Here is a 24,372-nt window from a genome sequence, read left to right as displayed (position 1 = left end):
TTAAACCTACGTGAATTCTCCCGAAGCCCCCAGCAGTTGTATGCAGCAGGGGCTGGGCAGACATGCATGATTGAGGTCATGCATCCAGCCAGTTTGTAAGATGATCCCTCTGTACTGAGCCATCAGCCATCCTTAGCATAGGGGCGCACTCATACACGCATTCCTGTCAAGTCATCTTGTGAAAGGCTGCTTGCTTCCAGCTTGGCTTGAAAGTGCAACCTTAATAAAACTCACTGAAGCCTGAGAGAAAATAGCAGTTCTGCAGCAGATAGTGTAGGGGAAAGAGACTGGGATATGCATATGCAGCTGACTGAAGCAGGCTACATGCTGGACTGTAACAGAGAGGAAACAATAAATCTTAGCTACTATGCAATAAATATTCCCAATTTTAACTAAGGAAGCTATCCTCACAGTGAAATTAAAAATAAACCAAAAAACAGTTTATCCAGACTTGATTGTTAAAGTGTGCTGCTCTGCTCCTTTTTCCAAAGATTTTAAGAGAAATTAAGAACAAATTTAAGGAAAGGGGAAGAAAAAGTTTTTCTTAAAGCAGGAAAGGAAAGTAATAATAACATGTCAGTTTTCTTTTCCTTTGCTTTCCTGGCAGTGATTCTTGCTCTCGTAGGCTGTAACCAGCGTCGGGGTCCAGAAGGCAGTGGGAGAAGATTTAACCGGGTTCAGCACGGGCAGTGCACCTACACTTTCATTCTGCCAGAACAGGACGGGAACTGTCGTGAAAGCACGACAGACCAGTACAACACAAATGCTCTTCAGAGAGATGCTCCTCACGTGGAACAGGATTTCTCTTCCCAGAAGCTGCAACATCTGGAGCATGTGATGGAAAATTATACTCAGTGGCTGCAAAAAGTAAGTTTCTTTTTTTGTTTCTCGCTAAGTGATTTTTTGGGGGATGTTTATGCTGTTCAAAATTTTCATTAGTTTCTATGAGAACAGAGGTAATAAGGGTTGATTTAGTTCTTGGCTGTGTAGGAGAGAAGTGTTTTATCCAGAGTGCACCCTTCCTAGTGACATTGCTTTTGGGAACTGAACTTTCTTCACTTTACTGAAAGATGTGGCTACTTAAGGCTTTTTTTCAAGAAACTGTGTAGGCATGTGAGTTGGAGAACACAGAAATCCTGCAGAGACTCTACTGACAGAACTTATTAAGTTCTTATAAGCTCTACTTAGAGTTCACAGATTCAGCTCAGATGTCACGAAGGATACCTGCCACTGTGACAGCAAAAGGGAGCATTTAAAATCAGCATTTAAGGGCACTGGGTTAAGAATATAATTTTTCCCCCATAAACAGATCCTGTAATACTATTCTACCCAGCTGATTGTTGGAAAGAAACAGAAAAATATATAGGCTTTCACACTTCTAAAACTTCACAGTAAATATTTTTAACAATGTTGAATACACTGGTCTTGAAACAGCCTGCTTCAATTTGTGTTTATATACGTGCATTCTTTCCTAGAAAGGGGAAAATGGGTTTCAAGGTGTTGCAGTAACTTAACAGAAGTAATTACTTTTATGAAGTTTGGGTCTGAAAGGCTTAAATATGTGAATAATTTCACTCATATGAGCAGTCCCAGTAACCTTAGCACAATTACTCACGTGTGTAAAATTACATACCTTGCACAGAAGTTGTCCTTACCTTGGTAAAAAAATACTTTGGGGTAGTTGACCAGTTAAAATAAATAAACAGTCTGTGTATAGCTATTTGTGATATTCCCATTTAGATGCTGCCATTTTGAACTGGTAAAACTTAGAAAATTGCACAATTGAGTGATGCAACTAGTCATGTAATCTGGTACAAGAAAATTCCTGTATATACCCATTTGAGAGATACACGGTTTACCTCCAACACAAGTTCATACTAAGAATTAACATCAATAAAACTCTAATGAAGACTCTAGTAACTGGGCTGAAACTTCATATTAGCATAGTTGCTGCTAACCTATCTCACTTAAAATTTTGTTTCATCCAGACAGCCCACCCCCACCCCCACCCCCTAACTCTAGTAGAATTTTTAGAGAGGATTTCCTGATTTTTTGGTAAATAATTTGTTCACTCGCATATCTGGCCACAGCAAGAGAGAAAAGATTCTGTTTGGAAAATATAACCAAGCATTTAATTTTTAGACTACTTCTCTTATTTTTTAATGTCTTGATCTGCCTTGGGGAATATAGGGCTGGAAAAAAGAGGATGTTTTATGTAGAGGAAAATAAATTATTTTACTGTGCCTTGGCAGGCTGAGACAAACACTAAAAGAGGAAAGTTGTTTTCTGCTTTTATACACATATGATTTTACTTGAGGAAATTGCCTGCTGAATCATGCTTCTAAGACTCAACTTATTCTGTGTTTGTCCACTAGAGACTGAACTAAGATCACTGTTTCACTGAACATGAGGAAATATGAGTCTCTGGAGTGGGAATGTCTGAGGGTTAGTACTCTCACACTTTGGAGGGAAGTGATTAAACAGGTAGGAAGCCCAGTGAAAGGAGTTTATATTAGGACTGTTTTCTTTTGCAATGACTGTAAAACTGGCTGAGGGCAGAACTATTCCCCTCCTCCTTTCCCTCCCAGCCCCCAACACCCTGCTCCCAGGGCTTAGCATAAAACTGGGATTACGCATGTATCCCCATGTGTCAGTTTTCCTTGGAATGAAAGGACCTGTTTCTCTGTGTGAAGGACCATGTCTCACTCCGAACAAACGAGGCTGATGCAGCTCCTTTATAGCATCTCTGAATACTGAATCTGCTTTGTTGTTGTTGCCACTACAAAGCATCTCAGCCATAACTCATTTCCTTTCAAAACATGCATAATGCTCAAGTGTCATGAATATATTACTTAGCCATCTCACGACTCATTTTTATACACTGAATTTATTTTTCCCCCTAAACTTTCTACACTAGACAGCATTTTACAATGCACCTGCTGTGAATGAACTAAAGAATAATTGACAGTTGCAGGTCTTTTACTGGGAGAGAATACTCATAATCAGAAATAATGTTTAAGTATTTTTGAAATAATCTAACTTACATAAAGGAGTTATGCTTATTACTTCAGATAATATATATAGCTTTCAATGAAAATTTGCATAGCTGATGTTTGGCATAGTGAATTATTTTCTCAGCACAAATGCTCCCGTGTGGTATTAAAAAAATACTTACTGTGAAAATTTGTGAGAATCCTTGCTTAAGTTTTAATTTAAAGTTGTTATTTAATATCCAAAGTATTAGATTTTTAGAAGCAAAACAAGTATACTTTTCTGTAAAAAAATATTTTTTTTCTTAATGGAAATTGTTTCTTTGATGATCTACAAGCTTGATTGTGATAAAAATGTCCTTGCTTGGGGAGCCAATTACAGGCAATTAAGGCCCAGCTTTGTCCATTATAATTTGCATATCTATAATCAGTGTAACTGGGGTTGGTTGACAAACCAGGGACATGGCAAAATGCTCTGCACAGAAACTATGCGGAAGAAGATGACTTGGTAAACATTTTTAGAGATTTTCCTAGAACTGTTTATTTTAATACCGGATAACTTTCCCCATTGTTTAAGCTTGGTTTTCATTTCTGCAATATGTTTATACTGATAGTTCAAAACAAACAGTTCATCACATTTTCTTTCTTGCAGTAACTGACTGGCTCACGTGACACTGTTTGGTATTTAGTTGCAGTGTCTAAGTATTGCCAAAGAGGAGTTAGATGAAATGTTATCATCATGTCTTGCTTACAAGTTGCTGCTGGCTTGCTGAATCACAGTACTGATGGACACAGTGTACATTCAGGATAACTCTATAGATGAGCATTCCATACACTTTTCCTGACATCAAAATGGTAACAATAAATGTTATAATGGTAAAAATGAGTTCTACATGATACACTCTTTCTTTTCTTCTTGCTCATTATCTAAGCGGAGCACCACAAAAGTTTAAAAATATTCCTTAATGATTGTAAAGTATTAGAAGCTAACATACAAGTATTACGAGAAGGTAGATACACTTAAAAAAATAAAAAAGTAGCAGCTTCCACTCACTTCTGCTCCCTTCAAAGCGCCTGTGCTGTTGTTTATCAGCTACAGCTGAGGAAGCATGAAATTACGGTCTTTATTCAGTCATTAAAGAAAGAATTTATGAGCAGTTTTTCTGTGATATCTCTAACCATTTGATAGTCTAAAGTTTATTCTTAGAATAATTGTACTAAATTAATTTTTGTGGCATTTTTTGTGGTCTTTGTTTACTTCCTAATTTTGCAACAGTAAAGACACAAGTGCTCACCTAGGTTTTAAACAGGTAAAGGATCTAGATATTGAGGGGACCAGTCAATAGGTAGAAACAAATGATTTTTAGAAAGACCAGTGTCTGCCACTTGTATGCTGTGGCTCCACTGAAAGTCTGCCCATTTGTGCTTTCTTTACCGTCAGGGCTTAACTAAAGTTTTCTGCAATGAAGTATAATATGCTTATATGTCTGGAGTTTTGCCTTGGATTTTATATGATTTGCTGAAGATGGGAAAATCCCTTACATGTCACTCTTGCTGTGAAGCTGAGTAAAAATGTGACAGAGCCTGCCCTGAATAGGACAGATCTAAAGAGCTGTAATAATATCCTATAAGGCAAATGTATATTAATACAGAGATGGAGATGGTCATTGTGTGTGTGAAATTTTTTTTCATATTAAGAAACCAATTTTCACTAGTTGAACTATCACAAAAAAATAGTGGAAGTTCCATTTTATTTGTAATTATGTTTCATTGGCCATTTTGCAATGTAACGTGACCTAAAAGTTCACATGCTGTTTGGATGTTAAATGCAACCAGGAGATTCATTATGGACTCCTGCTAACTCTCACAAACAAAAAGTAGTCAATGGATTTGGAATCTGCTATTCTGCATTTATGAGCATTACTAACAGAGTTGTGTAAAGAATGGCTTTCCAGTAAATCTTTCCCTTTTCAATGTAGACCAGATCTAAAAGAAAACAGTGAGAACGTTTCATCCAAAACTGGGCACTAGCTTCCTATTTGGCATCCAGCGCAAACCTGTATTTATTTTTCAGACACAGAAGCTGCTTACTAATCTGCGTACTCCTTTCTGCTTTGGAGTCAATAAATTCTCATATCCAAAGGAGACCCTCCTCCTAGTGATAGTTGAAGTGCAGTTCCCGTAAACATGTTGTAAAACAAAGGATGGAATACAAATCAGTGGGATTTCCTAGTGTACTGCTCAATGAGCAAGTATATATGAATATATAAAAGCAAGTATATATATGTATGTATATATAGCAAGTATATACAAAATCCAAATTTAAGGAGTAAAAAAGAACTTAATGGAAATAAACTGGCTCTAAGAAAATTAATGTGTGAGTGTAAATCCAAAATTGCTTCTATACCCCCAAAAATGTATTTATTGGCCAAAAACATGCCTGCTTTTCAAAGCTTTATTAGTCAAATTGCAAGTTCGTGCAATTGCAAGTCAAATAAGCAAGTTCTTAGAATATTCTGGTGGACCCACAAGAAAGAGGCAAGACTTCAAACATAGAAATGTCTGAAAGCTTTACATTATTGGGGAATAATTTTGTTGGCAATTACTTTTTTTTGTGTGTTTTGTTTTTTAAGAAGCAGAAGAATCAGGGAATTAGACTGAAAGACAGTTTCTCATGTTGCCACATTTGGTAGCAAATTACTTTAAAAAATTTCCCATGCTTGGAGGGAAGGCTTTATCATAATATTCAGTAGAACCTGAATGTGTTTATTTACAGTGATGACAGCTGTAATTAGGCAATTTCTGGTCGCAATAAAATATTACATTTATTAGTCATCAGAATTGTCCAACTGAGATGCCCAGTGGGAGATCTCATTTGGAGCACTGAGAGCTTTTCTAGAGGAAACTGATATACAGTAAATGGTATGTCATTTTGAGGGTGCTGAGAACTCATTGTTCCCATTCAAATAAGAAACCTATTCCACAGTTCTGTGTGCCCTGGAAAAAATAAAAAAGATGGCCTCTGGGGGAAAAGTAATAAGGTTGGGCATATTAGGCTTGCATCATCCCACCCAAACTTAGAATTATAGAATCACAGGGCCACTAAGGTTGAAAAATACTTCCAAGATCAAGTCCAACCTTTGACCAAACATCACCACATCAGCTAAATCACTGCACTACATCCAGTCATTTCTTGAGCACCTTCCTGGACAGTGACTCCACTAAGTCCTGGGTAGCCTGTTCCCATGCTAAACTGCCCTTTCAGTGAAGAATTTTTTCCTGACATCCAACCTGAACTTCCTCTGGCACAGCTTGAGGCCATCTCCACATTTCCTCAAGTCCTGTCACTTGCTGCTTGGGAGAAGAAGCCAATCCCCACCTCACTACAACCTCCTTTCATGTAGTTGTAGCGAATTATAAGGTCCCCTTTAGCCTCCTTTTCTCCAGGCTAAACAACCTCAGCTCCTCATACAAATTCCCTTTAAACTGTTTACCAGCTTTGCTGCCCTTCTCTGGACCTGCTCCAGCCACTCACTTGAATTGAGTGGCCTGAACTGGGACACAGCACTCCAGGTGCGGCTTCATCAGTGCCCACTACAGGGCAACCACTTTCCTAATTCTGCTGGCCACACTGTTTCTGATACAGGCCAGGATGCCATTGATCTTCTTGGCCACCTGGGCATGCACTGGCTCACACTCAGCTTCTGTCAACCAGCACCCCCAGGTCCTATGCTACTGGGCAGCTTTCCAGCCACTGTTCCCACTGCAGGGGGCTATTGTGACCCAAAGACAGGACCAGCCTTGTTTAACCTCCTACAGCTGGCCTTGGTTCACAGCTCCAGCCTGTCCAGACCTCTCTGCAGAAACTTCCTACCTTCCAGCAGATCAGCACTTCCACTCAGTGTTGTGCAGTCTGTGAACTTTCTGAGGATGTACTCGATCCCCTCATCCAGTTCATTGGAAAAGTCATTAAATAGGACTGGCCCCTGTACTGAACCTTGGGGACCAGATGAGTGACGGGCCACCAGCTGGAAGTAGCACTATTCACTGTCACACTCTGGGCTCAATCTTAGAGCCAGTTTTCAACCCAGCAAAGAGTGCACCTGTCCAAGCCATTGGCTGCCAGATTCTCCAGGGGAATGCCAGTTACCCAAATAGTTTTTTCTTTGCTGTGGGGAATCTTTTAGTGCTGTGTCATGAGACAGTAGCAAGCACAGAGGAAGACTCAGCTGTCTGAACTGTTCTGTGGAAGTCCCTGTTTCTCTTCACTGACCCCTGGAAAATCCTGAGCAGCTCACTTCCTGATTTAAATGCCTCAGTTAAGTGTGATGGATTTAAGCTTTACTTCTCTCCATGCCTGTAGTATGAACTTCGCTTGTGACTGCTAGGAAATTGTAAACTTTAAGTATTCTGGTTTCTCTTTTCTAATACAGATATAGCACTGGTACTCAATTTCATAAGGCTGTTGGGAGGCTTATTATGTTATTTTGTGTTGCTTTTGGACTCTTTCTTGTGGAAGGTATTTTATGCTCTTAACTGCGTATGTGGTATGATAATATTTCCAATATTTACAGAAAATTGTGAGACGAAAAATCTTTCGGAAGGAAATTGCTTTTAATATAAGTACCTAATATAGTTCATAAAAATAAGCAGATAAAGACAATGAATATACATCTATAAAGCCAAGAATATCTTGAAGGTTGCAGTTGGTTAAATGGGTTATTTGTGTCCTGCTCACAGTCAGAATAATCCTAAATCTTGCAGGGTTTTCAAAACCCATCAAGCAGCTGCTCCAACCTGTATCCATCTGCAAGGGACTGAGTCTTGTACAGATTCTCATGAAGACCAGTGAGGAATGCCTTGTCATTCAGAGCTACCATTAACAAAAATTTTGGATAAACTTGCTGTTATCAAAACTGAGGTCATTTGCAAGACCTATTGCAAGCACACTCTGAAAGGTGGGGATACTTAACTGCCTGCTCGTATTCATCTCAATTTAGAGTTCAGCTCAGTTTACCCTTATTATCTGTATTTGCAACAATTGCAGAAGGAAGAGGTAGTAAATGAGGACCTTCTAGAACCAGTATCATGTAAGTTTGTTGTGAACTCGTCTTTAACACCAGCAGCTCAAGTGTCTTGAATAAACAGTCCTGGTGTAAAAGTCCTCCCAGTAGCATAAGAATTTCCTCTTTTATTAAGGGTTGAAGTTTGATCAGTAAAAGGAAATTGAAACAGTTTCATATTTCATAGAAAAAAACCTTTTTCTTATGAAACAAGCTGTATTTTAACACAAAGTTATTTTTGTGCAACCACATGTGTATATTTTAGACAGTGTTATGAAACACCAGAGTGATGAATATTCTCTTGGAAGGGTAACTTAGAAATGCTATAAATTGTTGCACGTTTGCACTGAATTCTCATTAATATTTCTGCACAAAGATCAAGATTCACTTTTCATTGCCTTGGTTAGAAATCAGGTTAATCTAAGTATAAGTCACTATTCAACTGGGATAAGAATTCTCATCGGTGACTTGCACCACTTTAATTATCCCTGTTTAAAACTGATGCAATTCAATTTAGCAAAACTTTCTTTTCTAAACAAGACCTAATAGTGAGTTACACACAACACTGAACAGGTATACGGTACAGATATCAAAGTAAGACAGGTACAGCTGGAAAGATCCTCAAGTTACACTATATAAATTGTTTGATTTCAGATTTAAACCAAGCAAACCCACCAAAAAATTGTTTAAGATAATGTTGTAATTACTCAGAGGAAGCCATAAAGAAAATCTGTACTTAAGGCCATGAAGCTACCTCATTGAAGGAAATTTCTTATACTTCCTGGACTAGCTTCTAGGAGGAGAAATGAAAAAAAAAAGGGTAATAGTAAGAGAACTATCTTAATTTCCTAATTTCATGGTGGAATACACATGTTTTTAGGGGAGGTACTTTAAAGGTCTGTTATGTGATAGTACATGATCAATTGTATAATCTGCATTACTAATCCTTTCTTAAAGGAGAGAGGCTGAAAATCCATGGAAAACAATGCAGCTGGAAAATCTGTGTAGATCTATGAGTAAAAAGTGGCTGACGAAAAACTGCCTAAGAAATCTGCAGAATTTCCCTCCCTACAACACCTCACTCTGGTGCATGAGTATGAGCACACATATTTGCATTTTGATCTTTGGGGTGTTTGGTGTTAAGATACTTGGAAATCTGTTCCTAAGTGTTGTGTCTTAAATCCATTCTTATATTTTATACCAATATACCTGCTCTCCTCAAACTGACCTGTTGGCTTAAAAAAAAAAAAATTGGCAGCAAGGTGAAACCCTGTTTGTTGTACATGCATTAAATTCTGCGTGAACAATTCCCCAACTGTATTGCGGAAAAAACATTTTACATAAGCGCATCTACTTTTGTCCCTTCCAGAATGTATATGAAGCAGGAATTTTCATGTATTCTGGAAAAAGTATTGGACTTTTATTCTCCCCATCCCAGGCACATTTCTGTCCTTACATGTGCATATGTTGCAAGACAAACCTGATTGTGCTCTCGGTATGGATGACATCTGTTTCTTTAATAGAAAATGGAAGAGGTGTATAGCTATAATTTTCATCACTTCTGGTGATTTTAATTTGTAAATTCTTGCCATTTGCCATGTTTTCTCTAGTTGTCTTGTTGCAAATAGAGGTACCAGGCATTCCTTCTGACACAGGAATGTATGGAAACAACAAAAAATTCACTTGCTCCTGTTACCCAAATTTTCGTCTGATTCTTCTGCCTGAGAATTTGGGTACTGGTATTCTTTCTCCCCCTCTTGTATCAAGGAGGCTTGAGAGATTACAGTAGAGATAGGATAAACTCTGAGCATTCCTGCCAGGATGAAATTAAGACAAGACTAGAGAACTGTGGGAGAAAATTGGGAGCATGAGAAGACAACCTTAGAAGGTAATTTGTCTGTTTACGCAGCATGGATTCTTTCACACTAGAACGCAGAAAATCAGAATGGTGCTAATCAATTTTGAATCTAAAAATGATTTCTACTGCAGGCTGATGTGCTGTTGATACACTGATCCTGTCTTCTTTCACATCTGAACTTCCCTTAAAGGCTTTCTGTAGACAAGAGATTTTTCTTGAAGATACTACTTAAGTTACAAAGCTCAGGCCTTAGGGATAACATTGTTAGCAGGTCAGACCTTTAGTTTCCTGATCTGTGATCCACCAATCTAAAACTACAGAGGGAACTTGCAAGGTTTCAAAGAGAAAAGCACTGAGTTTAAGGCAGGTGAGTGCTCCTGCCCACTATTTTAAGTTTTGCAGCAAACTTTGAGTCATTACCAAAGGCTATTCCTTCTTTAAAGTGGGATTCTTATGTCCTGATAGTAGGTGAAAAAAAAATCTTATTCTTGATATGCAAATTTAATATTTTGAGATGCATTTTAAGTTTTCACCTTTAATACACTCCAAATCCACAGAACATATTTTAAATACCCACAAAAATCGAAGGAGAAGTCCTAGTACAATCTCTAGAGATGCTTTTACTCTTCAGGATTGCTATGGACTTGCCTGCCCTCTGGATCATATTATTTATGAATGTTTTAAAGTTGTCAGCCTGTGTTTTTGAAAATGTACTTTTCTTTTGGAATCTCTTGCCTGCAAATATGGTCTTGCACAGTGGAGATTTAGGAAAAAAAAATTTAGTTGTTGTTAAATGATAATTTTTTTTGTTTTCTTTTTCTAGGCAATCTATTGAATGAATGTTTGAATTTGTATTAAACCACATATTGTTCTATTTAAAAGTGCTGATTTTCATTTTCATACATTCAGTTTTGAGTTGCTTTAGCAAAATTTATTTTGTGGGAATTTTAGTTCTCATGCAGAAGTCTTTTGAAGGAAAGAAAACTGTATTAAATAAATCTTTTCTTTAAAACTCTACCATCAGTTCAGTGTGTGGGTAACAATGAGGGTGAATAATAGGGTCATTTACATGTCTTTCTCATCTCACTTGTGAGTCATGCATTTGTGTCTCAAAATGCAAGGATTTTCAAATAATTATATCACTATCACTATCAGAGAACTATTTCTAAAAAAATGTTGTTTTTTGAAAAAAATAACAAAAAAATTTAAAAATCCTGTGTAGAAATAACTCAGTATTTCTGAAATCTCAGAGAAATGCTTCATATAAAATTTGTTTCCCTGAAGTCTCCTTCAATACCAAAGAGCTCACAGATTTCTGCAGCTTTTCTAATACCAGGCATTCATATGCAGATAAAAGTAACAGAAATGAGGATTTAAGATTGCTTCCTTTATCATTTAAGTATATTTATTTGTGTCATAGTTAAATATTTACTCTTCCCAGTCATAATTCATCGGGAAATTCCTGTAGCCTTCTTGGCCACATCAGCAAGTCAACACAGTAATGGGAAGCCCCCAACCACGATGCTTTTGGTGCTGTGCCTGGAATTTAGAGGATCTGCTTAGAAGGAAAATTACTCAAAGAGATGATCTAATCTCTTCCTGAATGAACTATTCCCCTTTGTTCCTTGGCTAAAACTTCATACTTCACTCTGTGTGTGACTTACCATAGTAGAGATAAATGGTCAAGGGCCACCTATCTTTCCTGCGTCACTTCTATCCTGTCAATGGGAAAGGCCATCAATGCTTTGTTAGAAGGTTTTTCTGTGTTACTATTTTTGTGTGGAGGAGATATGGACTGCAAAATTCTTCATCACTTTAGCCTGTGAAATACAGAGGCGATGATTAAGGTTGTTTCTCTTCACATTTTTCTTGAATGACCTAGTTTGATCTCTTGGCTTTTCTAAGAATTCTGGCAGATGTAATAAATATTCTTTTGTATATTCCTCTGACATCACTGACCTCCATGACATCCCACAGTTCAACCATTAGAGCCTCTGCCTTCATGTCAGCTGTTGAAAGAACTGTTTGTACCTGTTACAATACCAAAGTTTTATGCAGGGAAACATAAGCAAGACAACCGTGTTTGCAGAGGCGCACAAGGGAAGAGGAGGTTGCCATGTACTGCAAGGTTATTGCTAAAGGTAAAGGATGATTACAGCAGAATTAATTTAATAATAATTGGGGGGGAGGAAAATGTCTTGATCGGCTTGGTAACCCAATTTCTAACTGTGGACAATCAGTCTAGGGAGGGACAGCTCAGGGAAAGTGTAAGGGACCCAGAGAGATATTGAAAAAGCTAACTATCGGTGGGAGGTGAGGGTGGTGCTTCAGAGCAAGAGGTCTGTCATTTTGAGGTTGATAGAAGAATTCATCAAAAATTCCTAGGAAGGGTAAATGATACAATCACAAAATTACACACCATGTCTTGATGTGACAGAAAAGATGGAGAAATTACTTTGATATACAACACTGTGCTCAGTAAAATGTTCTGATACAATGCAGATGTAAACTGTTTACTGCTGTGTGGCCCTACAAATGTCATAATAATGCATATTTCAGCAGTAGTACAGCCTGCTGAAGAAAAACTCATCACGGTTAAAATAAGATCTTTCTTTTTTTAAAAAATAATGGAAAAATTATCTGTCTAAATTTAAGAATACAGCAGTCAATAAGAGAAGATGCTCAGCAGCATGTTTTAATGAGGAAACCAGAAATTCTCCAAATTTTGCTGCTTATCAAAGTGTATCTAAAATGCAGTGATCACAGGCTGAAATGCTGAATGGAACCCAAATGCCATGTGGAGCATTATAGGTTGTAACTAATGTGTCACTGTCAACAGGAAAGCCCCTGAAGCTATCAATGATAGCCTAATAAGTAGTGTTTGTGTTTGCTGCTTATGACCATTAAGTGAAGAAACAATTTACTAGCATCAACAAGCACCTTGGACAGTTTGTGATGATGAGCTAGAGGTCAGGAATACTGGAAAGGCATTTGCCCAAATTTGCCAAATTTAAATTTTGCAAGATCTAAGAACTTGACCCAAAGTACACCAAGGGTCCTATTTTGAATCAATGTACTCAAATGTTTCATGAGGCAAGCTTTAATACAGTGAAATAAATTGTTTTAATTTCATCATTGGAGTGTTAGCACAGGAACATAGCTACTTTTCACAGACTTCAACAGGAGGTAGAACTGAGTTGAAATTCCTCTGTTACATTGAACAAACACATGTATATTTTATTCTTTTGGATAAGTGGGTGAGAATGGGAAGTCCAGAGTCTTTCTACAGAGAACATTGCCACAAAAGTTAAAAAAAAAATTATAAATCCTTGCAGAATTATAATTCCTTGCGCAGTTTACCCAAAGAAACATTTGTCATTAATTTCTTTTGCCAATGGATGATAACCATTATGGCACATACTGTACAAGTCACTATACAGAATAAATAGTATTTGTTTATTCAACATATTTATATATTGACTTTTAAAGTGAAATGGATGTAACAACATTAAAAATAGTTATAAAATTAAACACTGGCTGAAATAAAAGAGCTTGTCAAGAATTCAGCTGTTAAAGCTAGGATTAGTGAGTGTATTTCTTTAGTGCTAAACCAGTAAGACAAACAAAGCATTTTTTATGTTCTACCTTAATACCTCCAACAAAAAAAAAATGCCTTACAAACCCCAGAAATGGGGGTGGGGGTGGTAAATAAAAAAGAAAAAATCTCCCTTGACCCAGGATTTAGTACTCCTACACATCTTGGAAACATCCAGTAATTTGGCCACTCACCCCCTGGGGTATTTCCTAGAAGCAGAATTGAGCAAGACTGAAAATGTTTTTGTTGCACTGTTATGGGCATGAAAATAAGACATGAATTCTTGAACCACAAAATATGTACCAAGTGTGGTATCTTTTTTCGTGTGAAGTTTTAAAGACTACTTCAATATTTTTGTTCATTATTTTCCTACCAAAATCATACAAAGCTCCTGAAAGCATGATCAAAACTCTGGTTGTTCATTACTAGAATTAGTCATGTTTGGTTTTGTCTTTTTTTTTGTTAATTTTTTCTCTGGGCTATAACTCACCATGATGGGACAATTAAAATGTGTTTTAGGGTAAATTTCCCATTTTCATTATTCTTAAGTTTCAAGATGACACCTCAGTGTTAGTTCTATCAGTATGCTTTTGAATGCTGTCATGTTTATACTTCCATAGTACAATCCTTCTGAAAGGCTATAATAAAGCTGAAGCAAGACAATTTTTAGAATACGTGATGCTTTATATTTTGAGACATCCTAAGAGTTGGTCGGTGTTTTTTCTATCATGATGGATATTAATTTCGGTTTTACTTCTCTTAGACTTATCCTGGCATTGCTACTATATTTTCCAGGTGTTATCATGAGATCTTACCAAAAAGCCAACTAAAAAAAAGAGTAATTTTCTATGGGAACAAAACGCAAAAGAGGTTTTCAACACAGTCCACAAACCTAAACTATTATCATTAAAGTCTCGAGAGGATTAGAAACTGAAAAAGGCTTTTGACTCTCACTTGGAATGTGATGCTAGCGAATTCATATGAAGCTTGGCCTGAAGCTGCTCACAGTGAATCAGCAGGAAAAAACTAAGCTCAATTTCTCTTCAGAAAAGGGATTTTCCCAACCTCAGGCCCATCCATCTTAAGCAGACTCCTTCCTTTCTCCTTTTCCTGTCACTTTCAGAAGTGGCACAAGTTCCAGGTTACCTTTTAATCCCAGCTGTCTGTGTTCACCTACAGCAAAATGTTTCTGCCCTAACATAAAGGGATTTCTCTCCAGTAAGAGACAGACAGAACTCAGCACGATCCAGGCAAACCTATTTGGCAGAACAAGAAATTCCCACATGATCAGGAGGAATTTTAAGGGGTAGGAGTAGTATGTTGCAAAACACTAGCCTGGCACCCGTGGAGACTGAAGTCTGTTATTTATAGAAAATCACAGGCAAAAAAATGGATGACATGCTTCCTCACAATATGCTCCACAATCATTGCATTGTGTCAACATGAATTTGTGGGGTACCACATCAAGATATGTAATTATAGCATCATCTCTATCCCCAGCCAGTTTCTTTCCTCCACATGCCTAGAAAGATACCAACTAAATCTGTGAGCTGTAGTAGTATTATAATAATAATAATAATAATAATAATAATAATAAAAGACCATGGTTAGAAAGCCCTGGAATAACAGCATAAATCACTGCATAAATCATGCAATCACTGGCATCACTGGAACAATCCAATATCAATCTGCTGTAGCTTAAAGAAGAGGACTCAAGTTCAGCCTGTGAGAAACAGACAAACTCATATTTTTTTGTTCATTTGAGGATAGGATTCAGTGTACAGCTTTTATTATGCATACATCTCATGAGAATGATTTTATAGAGATATTTTCAGTATTTCCTTTTTATTTCTTGTCAAAGAGAACATAAAAGCAACTTTGCATAACTTTCTTTCACTATTCTTCTTTTCAGTCCTTTAAAACACCAAAGAGGAACTGAGATACTTGTTGAAACTGAAGCACTCAAAATAATTAGGCAGATTATCTTAATTTAAACCTAGTCTTGGATTCTATCCAGCATCTAGTTTTCTAGTGGATATTTGAGACATTTTTTTGTTTCTATTGCTGAAGCCAATCAGGAAATGATTTATGGAATTTTTTTTCCCAAAATACCTTTAAATAGAAAACTCTCCAAACTCCTAAAATAGAGACTCTCCAGTCAGGTCTCGAGACCTCAGGTAACAACAGCCACATGGCACAGAGCAACTGTAAACCAGAATGCTATGGTTTCCAGCCAAGAGGTTAGAATTCTTAGTTAAATAATGTAATTCTTATTTTTTATCCATTTATTCATAAAATAATGTTAATTTTCTTTTAAAAATTTGAGGTTTTTTCAAGAACTGAAAGAAATGTCATTGGAAAATATTTTCCTGCTGATAAGATCATCAGATTGATTTTTTTTCCCCTTTCACATGAGCTAAATTAGCCAGCTAAAAGTTATTTTTCTTAATTAAGCCAAAACCCAGGGCATTGGAAGAAAAGTTGCAAATCATTCTCTTTGAACTCATATGCCTCTAGTTCACTCGGGACAGTTTGCATGATCTTTTCTACATCAACAGCATTCCACATGCATATTCTTTCTATCTTCTTCAAGAAAAAAAAGGAACTGCAGAAGCAACTGTTTCCAGATAAACGGGAGGACACCAAAACAGTGCATCCCTTTTCTTGCTAGAAAATATATCCATGTACTGTGGCTGTACACAAATATTACATTTAGGCTTCTCCTTCATACACCAAGATAATACCAGAATCTGATTCTACTTTCACCTAAGTTAGCCCTAAGGCAGTCACTTTGTAGAAGTCTGTTGATTTTATCAATTGAACACATGATAATATTCCAGTTTTTTTGTTTAGTGATATACTAGAAATGCATATCTGGATATTAGAATCATGGAATTTTTGGTGTTGGAAAGGACCTTCAGGACCATCTAGTTGCAACCCCACAGCCATGGTCAGGTACATCTTCCACTAGACCAGTTTGTACAAAGCCCCATCCAACCTGGCCTTCAACACTTCCAGGGATGGGGCTGCCACAGCTTCTCTGGGCAGAGATGCCCTGAAAACCAGAGGTACTTTTCTTCCTGAACTTGCTGGAGCCTGCATGTCTTGTTTGAAAAGGTTATATGTCATCCCTCTGGCTTCTTATGGCAAGGATGTCTTTTCATTCCATATGCCAGTCACCAAGCCCACACACACTTCAGTTTTCTGCTTCCACACTGCAGCACACTGAGAAAAAAACTCTTTCTGTGAAGGTCACCAGATAAAATTTACAAAAAAATCATTAAGACTGCTTGAGTGTCCCTCTCCATAAATGACCTTTCTGCTTGAATTTTTAACCTGTTCATATTTTTCAACTTGTACTATCTTTGGTAACAACTGAGGAAATTAATGCCTGTGATTATTTTGTATAGTGCTTTTTGAAAAATTGTTTATTAACTAAAGCGCTGGTTTCCAAACAAAATTTGACTGATATTGCCATTTTTTGGGATACCTTTTGTGCATGGAATAAAATAGTTTGCCCAGTTCTTAAATCCAGAAATTATTCCATAGCATTACTACACGGAATCAAATCACACAGTTTTTCAGCATTTCTTTTAATTACAGAATGTAGATAAAAAATCACTTGTCCTCACAATTTATGACAGCTGAACAATACGTATTAAATGCAACATAGTGGAGCAGGAATGTCTCTCTTTTCTGAGCACAAATGAAATTCCATTGCAGTAAACATACATAGGATTTTTAGCTTAGAACAAAGTGTACAAAATTATGGACAAAGTTGAGAAGAAAATTTTGTAATGATTATATTTCAAATTACTGGAAATGGTTCACTTACATTTTCTGATATGAATCAAGATTCTAGCTATAGAAGCTTGAAGCTTTAGAAGCTATAGAAGCTAATATCATCTGTAGTGATGTCAAAGGTCAAACTCAAGAAATTTCAATGCCATGAAGACTGCACATCTAACTCTGCTGTTTAAATTTCTGGCCCTATGAAACAAGCAGGTTTACTTTTGTAAGTTCCATGCATGTATTTATTATAGCTCTCTTCAATATTGACAGAGGCTCCGTGGTTGCTTTACAGTCTTGCATTACTTTTGTGAAGAATGGCAATAATTGATCATACTTCTACAACCTCTTGTGTTCAGGATCCCAACACATTTTAGAAATGTCAGTGAATAAAACTTCATAACACACAGAAAGCTTAGAGATGGCAGTAATTTTTTTAGTACCACCCACTGGAAAACCCAAGGTACACAACCTACAAGGTGATGTACCTTTAGGCACTTCAAAAACCTAAGTATGGCCAACAATAAACCGAGACCTGAGGTAGCTCCAGTTTTCATGTGATAGTTGTCAAAATATTCCACGCTAACACAGATAGGCAAATATCCAACTTCTCTCAGGTTTCTCCTCCTACCGCTGTCCAAAAGATTTGGTGTTTGTGGGCTAATTTAATAGCTGGTGTAAATCTACATTGCTCAGCCAAGGTTAGTGAAATGGTGTTGATTTAAATCAGGTAGCCTTCTGTATGCTCATGCCTGCACTAAAACCTCACTTTCAATGCATCTTGATGGTTCCTTGATGAATTTGACTACTTTGTTGGAATGAAAATTAAACTGGTCAGAGGTCCTACACACATCCATGCTATTTCCTTTTCTCATTCAACTTCTAAAATGGCTGTTTTTTGTATTTCTGAAGAGATCAGCCCTAGTCACAAAACCTGATGTGCAAAGGAGCAGGGCTGTGGTGCAGCAATGAATCCTCAGCAGCATCCGTACATGGAAATACCAAACCATTTGACATCTGTTTCTGTTTGTCAAATAACACATGCAGAAAGATGAGTCAGTGGGTAAAGCAGGCATGGCTGAACAGAGAGATTTGACTGGAACTAAGGAAAGAGAGATTCTGACCCATGAAAGAAGGGCCAGGCCACTCAGGAGTGCTACAGTGATGTCATGAAGTTCTGTAGGGAGAAAACTAGAAGGGCCAAAGCACAACTAGAACTTAATCTGGCTACTGCTGTAAAAGACAATAAAATATTACCAGAATATTACTTTAGTAGTTAGATCAGCTGGTTTTGGGAAGTGATTGAGTCACCATCCCTGGAGGTATTTAAAAAGAGTAGATGTGGTGCTTAGGGACATAGTTTAGTAGTGGACTTGGCGGTGCTGGGTTAATGGTTGGACTTGATGGTCTTAAAGTTTTTTTCCAGCCTAAATGATTCTATGGTTCTATCACTATGAATAAGAGAGATGAGTTTGTTGCAACATGTTTACACAATGAACACCTTTAAAGGGATTAGTCTCTACACAAAATTTTGGATCAAATTTTTCAACACTCTTCTACTGTTTTATGATATGAATTTTTTATCACAGTGTCATTAATTTCAGAACAAATAACTATGGAAATATGGATATTTAACTGATTTTTTAAAATGAGTGTCTCCACATTGCTGCTCATTTGCCTAAGCCCAAACAGTGCAAATTTTCAGACACACCAACCAAAGCAGTGTGTTTTTATATTTTGCTATTATGTGCATATTTCCAAATTTACAATTCTGTGTACTATTTTATCGGATTCTTCATATATGTTCACATATGTTCATATATTCTACTGAAGGTCTTAGAAAAGCTATGTTCATATAAATATTTAGAATAATATACTTTGGTCTGATTTACAGTTTTTCAAATGTCTTCTAGGTTAGAAGTTTTAGCTTGTTAGGTCAAGCCACTGTCATCTCTGTTGCATAGCATGAAAGGGAACAATTTATTAAAATACATGAAATTACATAAGAACAAGCAGGTTTGGTAAAATTGTAAGGAATGTCAGCAGTGAAGACATTACTGGACTGTTCAGTAGAAAACGAATCAAATTTTTGGTAGGAAGAAGGAACGGTAAGAAAATTTCAAGGATCAATGTTATTATGTCTGAAAAATTGTAGACTATATTTCAACTAAAGAAAATTAACAGGTCTACTGTCGATACCTCAAATATTCTTTGCAACAGCAAAAGCAGCTTTTTTTGGACTTTGGGGATTATCTATATTTTTATAACCTTCCAGGGCTATGGAATATTAGTTTGATTTTTATTAATTTCACTCCTTCTAGTTCTGCTTACTGGAATATTCACTGCTCTTGTTCCTTTTATGTTTACCATAGACTAGTACAGCATCTCTGAGTACAACAAAATGTAACTAGAAGCAGAACAGGCATTGTTTTCTTTTGCATATGTACACATAATTTTGAACATATGGTTCCAAGCATATTTTCGAATTAAATTGTCACTAACTTCAATGAATGCTTGTTTTATTTTTTTTTCTGCTTTTATGTTTTGCATTTGTTGCCCAAGAGATTCATAACCAGCTGCAAGACCCCTTCTTTGGGCAACACCCTAAAGGAAGTAAATGAAAGCAATGAGGAATGAGGGTATTGAAACACAATTAGGTTCCTTGCTACAAAGGGATATTCTGAGAAGTGAACCTGGGAGGGGTGAACACACTCTGAATTAGTGATTGCTACTAGCAAAGGAGATTTTGAGAGTTACTAGAGATCAGCTTTCATCTGGAGGTAGTCTAACTTCTGGTGATACCACCTTTTCTTTCAGCTTTCTTTCTGTACTCATCATACTTGGGAGAGGCTGAAAAATTTCCATTTACTCTTATTTCAGCACAAGATTCAAAGAAAGTTTGGCATTATTAAGTCCCCCTTTGGCACAAGATAATCCTTTAAATGTATATAATATTTTTCATCTTCCACTTTTGGTCAAGAAACATCTAAACTGTATAAGTTGAGCACATTGTCTTGAGGAATATGATGAAAAAAGGATTCACATGTTCTGTAAATGAAGGCTATTGAATGAAACTGAAAACATCTGCAACTTTGACAGACTTAAAATATATTTTGGAAGAATCATTTTACCACATTTTGTTTATTATTTATTGTCACTGAATCTCCTTATACTGACTTCAGAAAGAGCATTAGCTAACTGCATTACAAATGTGAAAAGAAATCTGTCTTCAACAAGGCTGGCTTGGTTGAAAGTGTGTACAACGTTGAAGTAATTAGAAATAATATGTCAGAGTGTGCTGTTCAACTATCCTTTTAGAAAAGCTATCTCTATTTTTTACTTAGTGATAGTGAATATTGAGATATAATAATAATTCTGATAAAACAGTGACAGTTTACATGTATTCATCTCACTAATACTAACCTCTTTTGCTTTAAGTCTGAAATATAGCTCTTAGTAATAAAACTAACAGGATTTTCTTTTGTCATTAAATACTATTCTAAATCTATCAGATTTGATTGAATTAACACAGTGATTGAAATCTTTAATTTCCTAATTTGCATATCAAGAGATTATATAGCAGTAAGAAATGAAGACACACTGAGCCTAAACACATCAGTTGAATATCCTGAAAATTGGTGCGTGAAGAGGAAACTAGATTTTAAAGATAGGAAGGGAAGTAATTTAATATTGAAAAATCTTGTCTTTACTTTTTTTTTTTTTTTGGCCTACTTCTATTTTCAAAGTAAAATAATTCGGGGACTTTTTGTTTGTTGTCAGTTTAGCACTCTGTACTTTCAATCATCATGATAGCACTTGTTTCTATAGAATGAGAGAATTTTACAGAGTCCTGTCTCAAAGTTTTGGTTTTTTTTAAACTTCAACTAATAAATATGACATTTTATGACAGGAACTTCTGTTTCTAGATGCTAAAGAGCCATCTGCCTCCATGATCTTCATCCAAAATATTTATGAAAAACAGCAAAAAAAGTTTATTCAATTTTTTGGGCCATACATGGATTACCTTTGATTTTGAACATTTACATCATCACCTCATTGTCTTGTTTCTTTCTTTCTTGTACTCTTTACTTATTATAAATTGATATTCTATGATCTATCTGTTCAAGTACCTCTGTTAGTTATGGCATTTTATTTCCTCATTATATATTTTTCTTTTGGCCATTCTTTGAAGGTAATTTTTCCAGTTATTGCCCAATTATTCTGGCAGTGTCAGGAATTTTCCAATATTTTAAAATTATACTTCAGTTTTCATCAGGTTCTATTATTCATAATTATCTGTGAAAGGAAATGCAATCCTGGCTCAGAAACAGCCAGTCTGATGAGCTGGCTTTGTGCTGCAGTTCTTGGATTCCCTGAGATCCCAGTGTGTGGAGGAACTGGAGTGCCTAGGAATCAAAGCTGACCCAGAAACCTTGGCATCTGGATGTTATGCATCCCATGAGCTTTGAAACTCCTGGCTTTATGGCTGTGCAGGATGAAATTCAGCCAAGAGCTTTGTGACCTTGGAGGACCTGGGAATCTGGGCCTTTGCAGCTGGCAATCCCAGAACTTTCGGTGTCACAGGTCCCTGCAAATCACTTCAGTGGCTCTTTGCAGAGCTGGGAGCTTGGAAATCACATTGTGTTGGGACACACAGGAACCTGGTAATGAAAGTTACAAATCCTGCCTAAAAAACAGGTTTCCACTGCAATTTTTACATTTGAACTTCTTTCATGAAATATTCTTACAACAATAATTTGGAATTCTTTAAAGAGGAAACAGTTTTGGAGCAGTGCTAAACAGACTAGCTTGAAGAGCCTCTGTTTCTTAATGTTTTGCTCTTGGAAACAGTGATATGCGGAATAAGAGCACCTGAGGTATCTTGCAATGGCTCCAGAATTGATTTCAAGTCTTGCTCCAGATTTACCATAGATAGAAAGATGTGTCCTACATTACTGATGACCTCAAGGTTATTTCACATAAGGGTATATTCATTTCACACAAAGGTTTGCACAGTATGTGTTTATGTTGGAATGCCACAATGATCATAATTCTACTTGCCCCCAAATCATCTGAAGTTTGGCAATGAATTTCAGCATAAACAAGTTAGATGTTCATTCCGAAATAAACAGACTCTTTTGGTATGTTGAATTTGTGTCTTCTCATAATGGTTGTGAGGCTTGTTGCTTTTAAAAAATTGGAATGGGGTTTGTGTAATTTATGGACAGAAACTGAATCGAAAAAGAAAAAGAATTCCACAGAAAGTGACAAGGTTGTTCGGGTTCCAGTAATGTGGGTACTTACTGGTTTTAGTTAATTATCTTTTATCTAAAGGATATACATTTCCCAAAGGAAATACATCTTTAATTTCAGGCTAGAGATGTAGGCTATTACACTTCCCTAGTACTTTGGATTACCAGAACTTTGTGTGGGTCAAAGTTGCTTTTAGTTACAAGATCAGAATTCAAGATCACTTAGGACGAACCTCCAAACATTCGGATGCTTATTGTATCTTAAAATTCCACTGGCTATGGGTAAAGAAATGTATCAAGTTCTTTATTATAAAAAACTCGGGCTAAGAATTCCATGGGAAAATATTTAGTTTTTAATATTTCTAATAAGTTTTTCTAAGGAGCCACAAACTTTGTGAAACAGTCTTTATCTTAGACTTTGGTTTTGTTTTGAGGCTCTGAATTTTCTGAAATATCCAGTGCATGATCTAATATGAGAGGGGAAAAAAGGCTGGATATTGTCCTGCTTAGTCCAGTCTGTGAGGACTTTTGGGTTTTCTGATCAGCAGATGTTGTTTGCTTAAAACCACATATCTTTATTTTGTATGGCTGTCCTAGCACACAAAGGTCTCCCAGAAAGTTTTGGCTCTGCCACCAATAACCTAGGAAGAGCTCACTCATCATCTTGTTCTGTTTGCTCTCCCAGTCCTGAACTAGGAGAAAAGCTAGAGTCTTGGTCCCTCAAACCATCTTCTATGAAGTAGGAAAAGGTCTTGGAGAGAAAGTCTGTGTGACCAGAGGGGCCTGCTCTCCAAAAGCATCAACTGCTGAGGTTGGACTGGGCTCTGCTTTGCTCGCCTATGTCAGTTATCTCTTGATAACTGCTTTGGACAGGACAGTGCAGTGGAAAACAGCCTCTGAAACAACGGTTTAGAATTGCTGTATTTATTTTCAGGCGTATGCTTTGGTTTAGGAATGGTTTTCTCCAATTTAGTGCTCCCACTAAAACTGTTTGCTTCCCCTTCCCCTATGGCAGGACGACAGGGGGAATTGGAGGCAGGAAAGGCAAAGATCACAGGTTGAGATAAGAACAATTTACTGGTAACACCAATGAGATAAGAAACTGAACAGTAATAGCAACAAAACAAATGACAGAGGGTACAAGATAAGGAAGGAGTCACACAGAACCCCCCTCTCCCCAGTAACAGGTAACACCGGATGGTCCCCTCCAGACTGGAGCCCTTTCTCCCTAGAAGAGATTCCCTTCCCATTCCCCTGGCAGTGACTTGAGTTGGTACAGAATAACTTCCAGGTCCTAGCCATGTTCCCTCCCTGGTACTGCAAAATTTAAGCCTGTTCTGACCAGGACAGCATATTATTAAAGTTCAATGAGGAGAGAAACAGTTAAAAATGGTGTAAACCACAGAAACCCATTAAGAGACATAACCTGATGCTTTTAATACAAAGGTAGAAGAATACCTTGAGTTTCTATTGCAAACTTTTTTAGCTGTCAAAACAAGCAATATAGTCTATGTTTGGTATACCAAGGATAGAAGTACAGATCTCCAGAATTGAAAGTCACAGGTTGCAATTGATGATGAAGATAAGATAAGAAGAAAACATCAAAATAATATTTTTGCATAAGAGAGGGTACTATAAATAGTCAAATGAAGCATCTTGGAAAAAGCAAAAACTATTACATTTATTGTATTTTTTTTCCTCATTCAAGATTCTGTTTGGCAACATTAAAGTTTAATGATAAAAACATTCTTGAGACTCATTGTTATTACCTCTTAAACAAAAGTGCCTATGGAAGTTAGTTATTAGCTTTAAAATCACTTGTCAT

The 24,372-nt window shown here is 36.8% G+C and overlaps 1 protein-coding gene across 4 annotated transcripts in view; it reads left to right on the top strand.

The window, feature by feature from the left end:
- The first annotated feature begins 573 nt into the window (after window positions 1–573).
- The window catches only part of ANGPT1 (angiopoietin 1), a 150,823-nt gene continuing 127,024 nt past the window's right edge, over window positions 574–24,372 (top strand). For all 4 annotated transcript variants that reach the window (XM_062503402.1, XM_062503396.1, XM_062503386.1 and 1 more), the window contains exon 1: window positions 574–867. In XM_062503402.1, the coding sequence (XP_062359386.1) occupies window positions 574–867 (294 nt within the window). The remainder of the gene's footprint in view (window positions 868–24,372) is intronic.

The sequence above is a fragment of the Cinclus cinclus genome, chromosome 1 (genome assembly GCF_963662255.1).
Source record: "Cinclus cinclus chromosome 1, bCinCin1.1, whole genome shotgun sequence".
Classification (NCBI taxonomy): domain Eukaryota; kingdom Metazoa; phylum Chordata; class Aves; order Passeriformes; family Cinclidae; genus Cinclus; species Cinclus cinclus.
The sequence above is the reverse complement of the archived record's forward strand: the minus strand, read 5'-3'. Positions and strand labels throughout refer to the sequence as shown.